This window comes from Canis aureus, chromosome 4, assembly GCF_053574225.1.
Source record: "Canis aureus isolate CA01 chromosome 4, VMU_Caureus_v.1.0, whole genome shotgun sequence".
NCBI lineage: Eukaryota > Metazoa > Chordata > Mammalia > Carnivora > Canidae > Canis > Canis aureus.
The window spans coordinates 74,680,426-74,694,590 of record NC_135614.1 but is presented as its reverse complement, the minus strand read 5'-3'; the positions used below and the strand labels follow the sequence as shown (position 1 = coordinate 74,694,590).

Sequence of the window (14,165 nt, the reverse complement as noted above, 5' to 3'; positions counted from 1 at the left end):
GGGAAAGAAAGAGTCATGTCTATCCCAGGTCCTTTCTCTGTAGAAGCCTCCACTTGATCCTGCCATAGATCTAACACTGGGAGGCCATGAAATATAGACATCCTTACTTCAATTCTCAGAGCAGCAGGGAGGGCTTGGGGCAGCTAGTCTCCCTGGGCCAGTCACCCAGGATTGCGCAGCTTCATCTGAGACTCCAAATCCCTCCTGGTATGCTGCACAGAAGGCATATTCTCGGTGGCCCCAAATAAAGGATGTTGGGAAGCACTGGTCTGGAGAAAACTATTAAAGAAAACAAAAGTTATGGTACAGTATGGCCTTTGTTAAGCCTCTTTTTATTAAACACTGCATTAGTTCATTCTGAATTTCTAGCTTAGAATCAAGCATATTCTGGGCTCTTTTAAAAGCTTCACACTACCTGATACCAAAAAAGCACTAAAATCTTATAAGTTGACCATAACGAGCAATTTCTGCAGCTGCTGCTTTCACAGCCTGCTCCTGAAACAGTTCTTCAGGGATGTTACCTCAAAGTCCATCTTTTTTTCTTTTGTGGAAGAACAAAATGTCTCAGTAAGAGCAATGCCAAGAGCTCCCATAGCTGCTTTCCCCCCATTATACACTGTCTTTATTTTGTAACACAAATAATAAATGCTGTCTGCTACTTAAAAAAAAAAAAAAACGAGGTTGTTGGTTGATTTAATTTGACCCTCGAATTCATAGATTTACTTTAGACTCTTCCTGGCAATTATTTTTAAATATACACAAATTCGGCCAAGGTTTCAATTACTAGTAATTCATACACACCCAATTATTAACTCTGCAGAGGCTGACAAGCAGATATAGAGAAATATAATTATTACCCGCAAGAAACCCACATCTAGGAAAACAATATTTATTCAAAAAAATATCATGTATCTTTCTTCAGTCCTTAATTGGAATGAGAGCAGACGGATGGGTGGAGGATAGGCTGATAAATAAAGAACAAGCAACATGTTAAGTGTAGTAAGCCATGTACAATCCAAAGCTGAACAACACATTTGAGTAAAAACATAAGAATTTTAAAGAATGATCTAAAAAGTTATGCCACATAATTTTCCTAAGTACTTTTTTTTTTCTTTTTCTTTTTTCTAAGTACTTAATTGTACTAATTCTTAATGAGGTTAAGATCTGTATTAGATCCTACACACAATTTCTGCTCAAAGATTCTTGTGACAGGATACAACTGAAGGTTGAGCTCCTGCTGATAACAGAATTTCAGTGTGTGCTGTTTTTAAGAATTACTCTATATCATGCTTCTTAGCATGTCATATGAAATTGAGCAAACATCAACTGCATGTCAGGACTATGAGGCCACCAGGACAGAGAGGATAGGATACTTTTCTTATGAGCTCAGAGCTCATCTGGGAGCAGCAAATGTACAAAAAATGATCTATAATGCAATATGATCACTGTAGACATGCAACTGTTACTTCGTTAAACATGAATTAACTATGCATTTATGAGAATACTATCTGTATAGGAATTGATGACTATTTAGTTCCTACATACCATATTAAGGTATGTATCCCTATTAAGGGGTCCTTGTCTTTTGAATAACACAGTAAGTTGTATTTTAAACTGACTACATTAATAACTAATAACATTAAAAATAATTATTTAAAATATTAAAACTTTTTATTGGCAGGTAACGAGATATGTCTTGTACCATTATACTGTTGTATTCTGTTTATTTTATAAAGGGGTATGCAGATGAGAATTGATTATTTGATCCTTACATACATTAAAATGTATCTTTTGATTCTAAAGATAACTTTTGAATGAAGCTATAAATTCTTGTACTAAACCACCATTGTCCCACTAAAATGAGTGTTTGCTTTCTGTTGGTAAGACCACCAGCTCCTCCTTACCCTTTAATTTTGGACATAAGGTAGGACAGGAATGGAAGTAGGCCTCTTACTTGGATCTCTAGGACTTGGGCAAGAGGCTAGGTCAGTTTCTATACTTGCCAGTGTGGCATGATGAGCAAGTCATTTTTGGCTGCCAAGCTTCCAGTAAGAACTGGGCCACTGCTTTAAGCATTCTGGAGGTTATTGGGAGTTGATACAGCAACTTGCATTTGCATAAGGGAGAGGTGGGTTGTACTGGAGGAACCATCCATGGAAGTACTCAGTGTCCTGACATTAGGACTAGAGGTATGCCTTCCCTGGCACTTTGGTTATTAATCATGTGCCTACTCTTGACTCAAAACAGGGGAGGCAAGAGGCCTAGAGCCAGCTGGCAAAAGAGAGAGAGAGAGAAACCCAGATCTCTGGGCACAGTGAAGATCACAAGAAGTGAAAGAACAAGTAAGCAATAGGCTTAGAAAGAAGGCTCTGCTAATGACCTCCCATGTAGAGTCCCAAAATGCAGCAAATGGAATCTAATGATAAGCTATGGATGTCACAATGAAGTTCTAATATTTGCTTTAATGCTTGTATTAATAAATTAACAGAGCATTAAAAGGAGCCTTTTTCTGAGGTCTTCCTCCATAGTCACAAGTAGTGGCATGTCATTACATTGTTTTTTTTTTTAAATCTAAGTAAAAACTATTGTCCTTAGTGCCTCCAAGACTTCTTTAGATACAGCAGGCCAGACAACTACTGATTTGTTAAACACTTATTCGGATGATGACTACATTAAAAAAATCCAAAAGCGCCTTGAAGAAGATGCTTTTGCACGAGAGCAAAGGGAGAAAAGACGGCGGAGACTATTAATGGACCAGTTAATAGCCCACGAAGCACAAGAGGTAAAATATTTAGATATTGATTGAATAATAGTACTGGAAAATTTGCAAAATTTAGTCTTTTATACTAAAGATACATAGATGTATCTTCTTTATTATCTGTTACCTGAATCAACTGTCAACACATCATCACAGCAGATAGAGTCAGGAAAAAAATCTGCATAAAACATTTACTAAAGAATCTAAAATCTGATGATGGTTGTACTACATTGTGAATGCACTTAATACCACCGAATGATACCCTTAAAATGGTTGAGATGGTAAATTTTATGTCATGTATATTTTCCCATGGTAAAAAAAATCCTGGGAGAAACCTAAAATCCACGTCAACCATGTGTATCTATTGTTACTTTTGAAGGTAAGAGGAAACTTTTCCCAGTTCTTTTGAGGTATAATTGACAAAAATTATATATACTTAATGTGAACGATGTGATGTTTTGATATGTGTATACATTGTGAAATGACTGCCACATTGGAACTAATTGACACATCCATCACCTCACATAGTTAATTTTTTGTGTGTTTGGTGAGAACACTTAAGACCTAGTTTTATAAGTTCAACTCTTTTAGATTGATATATGAGTGGGATTACACAAAGTTTATCTTTCTACATTTGACTTATTTCACTTAGCATAGTGTCATCCAGGTTCATCTGTGTTGTCACAAGTAGCAGAATTTCTTTTTTAAGGCTAATATGCCATTGTGTGTATATTCTACACATTCTTTATCCATTTATCAATCAAGGGACATTTAGGTTTTTCCATATTGGGAATAATGCTGCATTGAACATGGGGATGCAGACATCTCTTTGAGATACGGATTTAATTTCCTTTGGATATATACCCAGAAGTAGAACTGCTGAGTCATATGGTAGTTCTACTCATGGTTTTTTGAGGAACCACCATATTGTTTTACATAGAGGCTGGACCCATGGAAGTTTACATGTCCAGCAACAGTTTTCAAGGGTTTCATTTTCTCCACATCCTTGCCAGCACTTGTTATTTCTTGTATTTTTTTTAATGTGATAAATATTTTAATAGATGTGAAGTGATATCTTTTTATGGTTTCTACTTGCATTTCCCTGGTGATTAGTGACAATGAGTACCTTTTCATATTCCTATTGGCCATTTGTTTGCCTTCTTTTGAGAAATGTCTATTCAAGTCCTTTGCCTATTTTTAAATTTGATTATTAGATTTTTGCTATGAAGTTGAGTTCCTTATATATTTTGGATATTAACCAAAAGTACATTTGCAAATATTTTCTCTCATTCTGTAGGTTGCCTCTTCACTCTGTTGATGGTTTCCTTTATTGTATAAAAGCTTTTTAGTTAATTTTAAATTGTGTATGTTTGCTTTTGTTGCCTGTACTTTTGGAGTCATTTTAAAAAGAAAAAAAAATCATTGTCTAGATTAACATTAAGAAACTTTTTTTCCCCTCTGTACTTTCTATTACTAGTTTTATAGTTTTAGGCCTTATGTGTAAGTCTTTAATCTATTTTGAGTTGATTTTTGAATACAGTGTGAGATAAGGATACATTTTCATTCTTCTGCATGTGCACATCCAATTTTTCCAGCACCACTTGTTGAAGAGACCAATTTTTCTAGTACCACTGTCCTTTCCCCATTATGTAGCCTTAGCACTCTTGTTGAAGATCAATTGACTGTACAACCATGTATATAAAATCTTACCATATGCAGAGACAATTTTACTTCTTCCTTTCTGATTTGGATGCCCTTTATTCTTTTCCTTGTTAATGGTCTGGCAAAGACTTCCAGTACTATGTTGAAAAGAAATGGTGAGAATGAGCATCTTTGTCTTATTCCAGATCTTAAAGGAATGCTGACAAGTTGTACCGTTGATTATGATGTTGACTGTGGGCTTATCATATATGGCTTTTATTATATTGGGTTACATTCTTTCTCCACCTAATCTGTTGAGAGTTTTGATCATGCAAGGATACTGAATTTTTTTCAGGTGCTTTTTCTGCATCTATTGAGATGATCACAAAGGGAACTTTTTTTTTTTAAAGATTTTATTTATTCATGAGAGATGCAGAGAGAGAGACAGAGATGCAGGCAGAGGGGAAGCAAGTTTCCTGTGAAGAGCCTGATGCAGGACTCGATTCCAGGACCCCAGGATCATGACGTAAGCCAAAGGCAGATGCTCAACCACTGAGCCACCCAGGCATCCCAAAGGGGCTTTTCTTTAAATAAAAACAATATGGAGAAATTGTTAGTCCTCTCAGTTTGTTAATTGGTTTACTCTAGTGGTTCTCAAAGTGTGATTCCTGGATCAGCAGCATCAGAATCATCTGGAAATTTTCAGTCATGTAAATAATTGGAGCTCACCTCAAACCTACTGAATCAAATTCAAATCACAGCTCTGGGGTGGGGCCCAGTCATCTGTGTTAACAGGTCCTCTAGGTAATTTGATGTAGCTATAGTTTGACAATCACTGATCAACTCTTATATTGAACACATATTTATGGAGCCTCTTCTGTGCTCTGGGTACTATTGTAGACCATAGTGAACAAGAATATTGAGAAACATCTTCTCATAGAAACTGCAGTTTGGGGAGGATCTATAAATAAAAAACTAGGGTAGAGTGTGAAGGAGCAGTGAAGATGATGGGAGGGACAGATAGCACTTGAGAGGGAAATCCAGCCCTCACTTAGTCCAAAGATAGTTTCTGGAGGATAATAAATAGAAATATTAGGAAGCATTAGAACTCAGCTAATTCTAGACAGGGGTAGTTTTGGTGGGATCTGAGTGGGGGTTAGTTTCCAGCAGAGGCTGGAATGGTGAAAAGTAAAGTGTGTTTCCAGAGAGAATATCATATCGAAAGACTCAGCACTCAGTGTGAACTAAAGTCATCTGGGGCCAAATCATAATGAGCCTTGCCAGCAATATAGAGGGAAATTGGAGCTTTTATCCTGAGTGCAAAGGGGAACAAGAGTGATAGGTTCAGACTTTACTTTAGAAAGATCATTCTGGCTTTAGTTGTGAGAATAGGTGACAGGAAGGCAAAACAAGTTGCAGCTATTGCTATAATTCAGGTGAGAAATTATGCCAGTTTAAATTTAGGGTAGTGTGACAATGGGAATGGAGAGAAGTAGCTTTAGGAGCCAGTTCAGTAGTAAAACCAATAGGAATTAATGGTTCATTAGATATGGGGCAGTGGAAAAGTGAAATGAGGGGCCAGATGTCACCCTTAGGCAGCTAGGTAGATGGAAGTGGCATTTACTGTGAATATGGAAGATGCTGCAGAGGAACAGTCTTGGGGAGGAAGGTGATATGAGATGTGAATGTAAATAGGACAAATTTGCATGTCTAAAATATGAAAGACTGGCTTCACATAAGTATGAAGAAGCAAAACTATTTATCAATGGATTCACTCCTTTCTTAGAGAAAAACTCAAAAAATAATTCATTTTTTTGTGCTAAAAAGTTATTTCTTACTTTAGATTTGTGTATATCTTTATTCAGCCATGTATCCTTACTTTTACTTCATAGTCTATCTTTTAATTAGAAGAATTACAGGTTATAGACATTAGATGAAAAAAGTAGATTGTAAAATATCTACATATTTCAAGTTTCATTAACTAGCAATGGAATTTTGAACACACTTCTATTTGTGTTACAAAACACTTGTGTATTGTCTGCTAGGTTTTTTTCTTTCTATTGTTTTGCTTATAATCTAGACCTGATAATTACCTGGAAATGGGGTGACTGAATTCTTTCTGACTTTCTTCACTTTGTACCAGGATGCTATTAGCATTGGTTTTTCAAGTCTCTCACCAGAGATTTGTTCAGGGATCCAGTAAGTAAAAGGACATTAAAGTGTGTTATTGCTCTGGATATTTCCATCAAAGGAACTGTTTCTTTTCAGTGTTTGGGAAAGCTGCTATTCCTCCAACCAGCCTGGGGTATGCATCAGGGGACCTCCACTCCCACTGCCTCCTTTTTATTAAGTGTAGGGTCCCCACCCTCCCTGCACAGCTGACACAAATGTCCCTGTGTCACAGTGGTGGACTATGAAATTCCCACATGCAACATGGCTTGTTACCTATCCATCCTTCTCTCTTCTAAAGAGAAAATGGTATTTGTCAGGGCTAGGATTTCTTGTGCTTCTCTCAAGTGCCTGCCGCTTTTTGAGAGCATGGCATGAATCTGATGTCAGCCCTGGATGCTTTTATTTTGGCTCCATTTGTACTGCATCTACCAAAAATGCCTCTAAATATCTTCTCTAGTTTCCATGTTGTAGCAGTTTTCCCTGAGGTTTGTATACTCTGTTTTAGTTGAGCTTGTGAAGAGCGAGTCAGAGATCTATGCTCAAGTTGTTATCTTGCCTAGTGATTCTAAAAAAATGTGATTACATGAATAGAATGATGAGATTTCGGGTTAGAAAGATCACTTTGAGCTTTTTTGGATGGGTTTTGGAGAAGCTTGGGGGAAGGCATGGTAGAGGAGGGGCTGATATTATTCAAGGTAGGGGCAATGTCAATAGGTATAGAATGGAGTAGAGAGTGATTTAAAAGCATACATACGAGGTAAAATAGACTACTTCTTCAAGAACTAGATATTAGGAATAATAAAAGAGAGGAATGAATTTCAGACAGCACTAATGTTTTAGGTCAGAGCCATAGCTTTATAGGGTCATCACCTGAGATGGGGAAATTTCTAGCAGACCAGAAATTGTGGCGGCAGTGGTGGGGTAGACTCACAAGAGAATTAAGAAAATCAGATCCCATACGTGTATGGGTTTTTTAGTTTGTTTTATTTTGTTTTGATAATGTTCCATTGGTCAATTCAAGTCAAATGGTTACTGGATATCCCATATTTAGGGAATGGAGAAATAGATTTTACTTTTTGATAAGAATAACTGCAGGATACCATTGCAAGTATGTGGACGAAGAAAACTGAAGGATTTGTGGCTATTTTTAATTCTGCCTCAGAATTAAAAGGATTACTGAATCTCAAAAGGAAACAAATTATTAAAATAAAAGTTTCCAGAATTTTATTATTAGATTAGACATGTTTCAAAGTTATTCATGGTTTTATTTTTTTATCTTATATATGTTACTAACAAAAAATTCATATTTATTTTCAGTAGAAGTTTTATTCAGTCTGTGTTCTTATATAATTCTCAGGTTCAAGTTTTGGAATTTACCACAGAGCATTATTATCATTTGTATCCAGATTCTGAAAATATATACAGTATTTCTCCCATAATCTCATCATGGCAGAGATCATTTGAAAAAATGTCATTAATGATGCTAGATTTTCTTCCTAAACAATTTGATTGTTGAGTGTTAAATGGACAACTCCAATATTTAAGCATTTTTTTTACATCTTCCCCCTTGAGAACTTTAATTACCTCCTCCTTCCACATGATGTCTCTGTTTAGACAGAATAAGAGCTTGAAGGGGCTTTGGAGATCATTTTCCATCTAACCCCCTCATTTCACCTGTCAAGAAGTAGGCCCTGAAGTCCAAGTTACTTGTCCGAAGCCACACAAGCCAATTAATGGTACAACTGGAGCTGCAATGGCTTCTCATTCCCAATTTAATGCTTTTTACCACTGCTCATGTACTGATTGCCCTTCTATTCTATTAAAATAGACAAGAGAGTCAGGAAAATGCATCTAGTTTCTCTTTCAGATTACAACCAGTCAGATTTTCTGAGACAAGCCATAGGCCATGTCCCCTCAGACTCTCTTCCAGCCTTCCCATTCCATCAGAATATAGCTTGTCCTCATATAGGTAGTGAAATATCTTCACTGACAATTAGCAGACCTGCTATCTTCAGCTGACGTCTGCATTTGTTTTTACAACCAATATTTATTGCTGGAATTTCGAATTTCTGAAAATATGCTCTTAAATTGAGAATCCCATCCTTTGTTTATAAAACCTTGGAAACAGTCACCTAATTGATTTTTTATTGGATTTTAAACAAAGTAACAATTTATTTAAAGTAATCGTGACTTGCGAAATATAATGCTTCCAGATACCAAAATGGTACAGCCTTTGTTGGAAATCTTTATTTTTATAACTAGATTTTTACCACGTTCAAATTTAAATCAAATGACACAAGCTGACACCAAGGAATACTTTGCCTTGTGCACATTATTTATGCATCAACTTCTTTAACCCAATGGGAAATTTGGACATGACCTTGACAAATAATTGGCTTCTCCAATGGTGTTTTCAGGAGGCGTATCGGGAGGAGCAGCTGATTAATCGGCTGATGCGGCAGTCCCAGCAGGAGCGCAGGATCTCTGTGCAGCTCATGCATGTTCGGCATGAAAAGGAAGTTTTGTGGCAAAACAGAATTTTCCGAGAAAAACAGTATGAGGAAAGACGACTTAAAGATTTCCAGGATGCTCTTGATCGAGAAGCGGTAAACAATAGCTCCTTTAAAAATCTGTCTAAGAAAAAAAAAATCTGTCTAAGCTTACTTTTGATCCTTTCTACCAAGTCAAGGTAAACAAAATTATTTAGTTGCCAGTCACTTAAAAAGAGTTAATTTTTTATACGATCTCTCTCCTATATCCCCATTTTTATTTTTGCGTAATTACACTGACAGCGCATAGAGCTCCTACATGTTACACTCCCCTTCATTCTGGATTCCACTAATTTTTGATGTTCACCACCCACCTTTATGTTCATGTCTCTCTGTTTATTTTGGTTGTATGAAACTCATTCTTCAGTAGATTCTTTAAGAAGGGCTCAGGGAATGGTATTCCCCATAAATTGTATTGGATATTGTGTATTGTATACTGATAATGGTACATGCCTTATAGACCTGATTGTCAGTTTTGCTGTATATAAAATCCTTCATTCACATTTTCTTTCCTTGAATATCTTAAATTCGTTATTCAGATTTTCTTTCCTTGAATATCTTAAAGACATTATTCCATTTTCTTCAGGAAAAAGTGTTATTCTCAAAAAGATGAATAATCTAATTTTCAATTTCTTGTGTCATTACTCCATTTTTCTAGATGCATACAGAACTTTATTTTTCTTTAAAATCTGCCAAGTTTGCCAGGATGGTATTAGTCTTGGTTATTCTAGGTGAACATTCTCAGGCAGTGAGAGCACTTTGAAGTTGGTTTCTTTTTGTAAGACATCATTAGTCTTTAATAAATGATTCCTTGCTTTCTGATAAAACAGGATTTTATCAGGCCCATATTATAGTATTCCTTCCTCCAAACCAAAATAAGCAACTAATCCAGGGTATTTTGGTTGATTGCATTTAAGAATGGTCCACAGACACCAAGATCCTGATGATAGGTATGCTCTTGGCTACTTTGGTATCATCACATCCAGGTCCTTTTATAGCTATGGAAATCAAAATGTCTGATCTTCTGATCATTTAATGCGTTAATATTTCTTCCTTATCTTTGTTGTATATATGGATTCTAATAATCAAAATAGATCTATTTTATCAATGGATTATGTAGATTACTTCTTACCTGTTTCCTATTGGAGATATTTCAAATTTATTCAATCTGTTGGTCCAGAGTTGGTTGAAGAAATACAAAACTCATGTGATTGGCAGTTTAGATAGCCAGTCTTTACTTGCATAAAATATTCACAAAACTAGGCCGAATAGAAGAGAAAACCTTATAGAAAATAGGAATGGAATCCTTTATTTATCAGACTCATGGTTTACACTGTGATATTTCATGAAAATGAAATACAGCTTTTGCCAAAATTATGCAGTTTTTAGAAATATCATTTGAAAGTCAGGAAAATGGTGCTTTTGCCTTTCTAGACCAGACATAGTGGAACTACTAGGGGTAGGGGTGAAGAACTGTACCTCCATGAATTTGAGCTGCATCAACACAGATCTCAAGTGTCCTCTTCAAGAGTTAAATTATCTAGATAATTGTTTCATCCCTCTTATTTGACCAGAGTGAACTCGAATGGATTGAATGGCATTTGCTTACATTATAAATGATATGTTTAACTAATCTTTCTAAGTGCCTCTTGAAAAATTTGTTTCTTCAAGCCCAGTGAATGAAGCACAGAATAGCAAAGCATTTATAGCAGGACTGGGCTCTCTGTGATGAGAATCATTACCTGCTTTTTTCTTTAATGAGGCTTAACTGACTTCTGAGGTTGGAACAGTCCGGCTTGCTAGGGCCTCAGACACCAGAACTGTAAAGTTCTAGTGCACCTGTGTGGCTCAGTGGTTGAGCATCTGCCTTCAGCTCAGGTCGTGATCTTGGGGTCCCGCATTGAGCCCCACATCAGGCCCCCTGCAGGGAGCCTGCTTCTTCTCTCTGCCTATGTCTCTACCTCTCTTTCTGTGTCTCTCATGAATGAATAAATAAATAAAATCTTAAAAAAAAAAAGAACTGTGAGGTTCTGAAGCATCTGAAAAAAATTATATCCCTTCCTCTCACAATAATTACCTTTTCTTAAAGCTGAGGTATCTACTTCCTGGCACCCCTCTCTGTGAGGTGGCTTGATTTCACAGGTTATCTCCATAAACACTGAATTTGTTGCCTCCAACATCAACAGTGGCTGGTGTATAAGTAGGAGCCAAAGAAATAAATACTGAATTGAATTTTCCAAAGAAGCACTGTTAACCTTTCTTCCTAGTCTCATGCACTAAATAAACAAAAAACATTTTGTTCCCTGCAGCCAATCATTCTACTGCTTCACTTTTGGGAGGAGAGAATTTTTAAAAATTGTTTTTACTTATTACTGTTTTTGTTATTGTTTTTGGTGGGAGAGGGAGAGAATTCTAAAAGTACTTTTAAATGTATTAAAGATTTAAAAAGTCTGTTAAAGGGGCACCTGGTGCTCAGTTGGTTAAGCACTTGACTCTTGATTTTGGCTCAGGTCATGATCTTGGGGTCCTGGGATCAAGCCTTGTGTGGGGCTCCAAGCTCAGTGAGGAGTCTGCCTGGAATTTTCTCCCTCTCCCTGCTCTCTCTCTCTCTCTCTCAAATAAATAAATAAATCTTTAAAAATTTTAAAAATAAAGTCTGTTAATGATACAGGCTATTAATAATATCTGATATTATTGATACTAATTATTAATCTGTAATTACATGGTCCCTTTCTGCTGAGTTCTGCTGTGGAAGCACTCTCCTGGTTTTCTTCCTATTTCCTTGGCTGCCCCTTTAATGTCAGGATCCCTTAAGGAAAACTTAATCCTAAGCCACTTTCTTTGCTCCTCTATGTTATTTCCTCAGACAACCTCTTAATCCACGACCATGGTGTATAATTACTGCAATAGACAGACGACTCATGCATTTATATCTGTCCTCTGCAGTAAAGACCCATTTGTTCAACTGCTTTCCTGACATCTCTACTCCTGTATTTCAGAGACACCTCAAATTCAACATGTTAAAGCCAAATTTATGACCCTTGTTACTAAATTGGTCTTTGTCAAGTTTCCCTATCTCCATAAATGGTGGCACCATTTATTCAGTTATACAAATGCAAAATCTCAGGATAACCTGAACCCTGCTTTGTCCTCTCTTCCATATCCAGAACATCACTAAGTCCTGTCCATTTCATATCATAATATCTCTTCAATTTGTCCATTTTTCCAAACTACGTCTCTACCACCACCCCTGTCTCTGCTACTACTACTACTGCAATGGTCTCCTTCATTAATTTTGAGGGCTATGAATTAGCAAGTGCAGTTGGGGTATGCAAAAACATGACACAATTTTTTAAAAGATTGTATTTATTTATTCATGAAAGACACACACAGAGAGAGGCAGAAACAAACATAGGCAGAGGGAGAAGCCTGCTCCACGCAGGGAGCCCAATGTGGGACTCAATCCCAGGACTCCAGGATCATGCCCTAGATGGAAGGGAGACACCCAACTGCCAAGCCACCCAGGTGTCCCAACGTAACATTCTTTATATTCTTTAAATCAACCTAAGCTTGAACTCCAGCAACCCACCTCTGCCCACAGAGATAGATGCACAGTGCCCCAGGTCACAGGCCAAGTTATCAGGGAAACACTGCAGTCATCAAGCCCAGACCCAGCCTGTCGCCTTTGAGATCTCAGTTACTCCAGCCCACACATTGCCTCCAGTGGCACATGTCTTCCCAGAGGCTGTTCCAGCCTTTGTCGGTCCCTCCCAGGTACCCTTCTGAGGCTCTGCTGCTCCCCAGGAAGTGCCAAGGAGTAGATGCACATCTCTTCCTCTTTCTCTTTGCCCTCAAAATCTTCCCTTCTCTCCTCTGTCTTGGAGTGACCTAGATTTATTTGCCTTTGAATATAACACTTTAAAGTGTGGAGGAGTTTCTAACATTTTCTGCTTTTTTGTGCTGCAGAAATTCCCTAAAGCAGGGTTTAAAAAGACATCTGTCTACCTGTTAGAAAGGAAAGAAGGGGATATTAGAGATAACTTATACAAATCACCTGCCCTACTATCATATCCTCCAAATCATTCTCCATTCTGCAGCCAGAAGAATCTTCTGGATTCTCAGATTTGACCATTGGCTTCTCTTTGACCAGATCCTTGCTCATACCTCGTTCCCCTCTGTCTCCGGGACTCTAGCCATACTGTCCACTCTCAGATCTTTGAATAAGTCATTTCTTCTGCTCTTCTCTTTCTTCCCACGTGCCTTTCCCCAGCTAATTCTCACGTTTCAGAGCTCCGTGCACAGGGCCCTTCTTGTCTAGGTCAGGCCTCCTGTGATGGGTTATACTCCATAGTCCTTCCTGGTGACACTTCTCTTGCGTGGGTGTATATTCATTGTGTGACTTTACTGCCTCTCCCACTGGATGTAAGCTCCATGAGGAAAGGGATTATGGTTGCTTCTGCTCACTACTCTTTTTGCAGGGCTTAGGTCAACGTCTGGTACAAAGAAAGGTTGGGGGTGGGGGGGCGCAGTGGTGCAGAAAGGGAAAGAGAGAAGAAGAAGGAGAAGGAGAAGGAGGAAGGGAGAAGAGAGAGACAACTTTGTTTTGTCCATTATTAGTCTCTGTCTGTTTTGGTTTTGTTTTTAGATTACTTATCTCATCCTTTAAGATAATTGGGCATCTACTGTAAGTTTCTGATTTTGAACTTCTGTTCTACCTTCTGTTAGTAGTAGTACCTAATTATAATAATATTTAACATTGTTTAGTAATTTACTGTGAGTCAGTCATTAAGCTATGTTGATGACATGCACATTTAATTCTCACAATAGCTGTTGGAAGTAGACACTATCCTTGTCTACATTTTGCAAGAAAGCTTGCATTCACACAGCTTGTCAGTGGTGGAGACAGGAGCACAGTCTGGGCTCATAACCGCCGAGATTGACTACCTCCCACAGACTTCCTTTTTCCTTTTCCTTCTTTCTTTTTTTAGGGCTTCAACCCACTTTGCTGTAATGGGACAGGAAATTGTGGTGGGTTTAGCACAGGG

General features: G+C 37.5%; 1 protein-coding gene across 7 annotated transcripts in view; it reads left to right on the top strand.

Moving 5' to 3' along the window:
- Positions 1-14,165, top strand: part of SPEF2 (sperm flagellar 2) — a 164,243-nt gene that overhangs the window by 27,243 nt on the left and 122,835 nt on the right. For all 7 annotated transcript variants that reach the window (XR_013378629.1, XM_077896243.1, XM_077896242.1 and 4 more), the window contains 2 exons: positions 2,596-2,782; positions 8,989-9,177. Coding sequence is in view for 6 of the 7 variants with exons in the window: in XM_077896243.1 (XP_077752369.1) it covers positions 2,596-2,782; positions 8,989-9,177 (376 nt within the window). In the remaining variant the exon portion in view is untranslated. The remainder of the gene's footprint in view (positions 1-2,595; positions 2,783-8,988; positions 9,178-14,165) is intronic.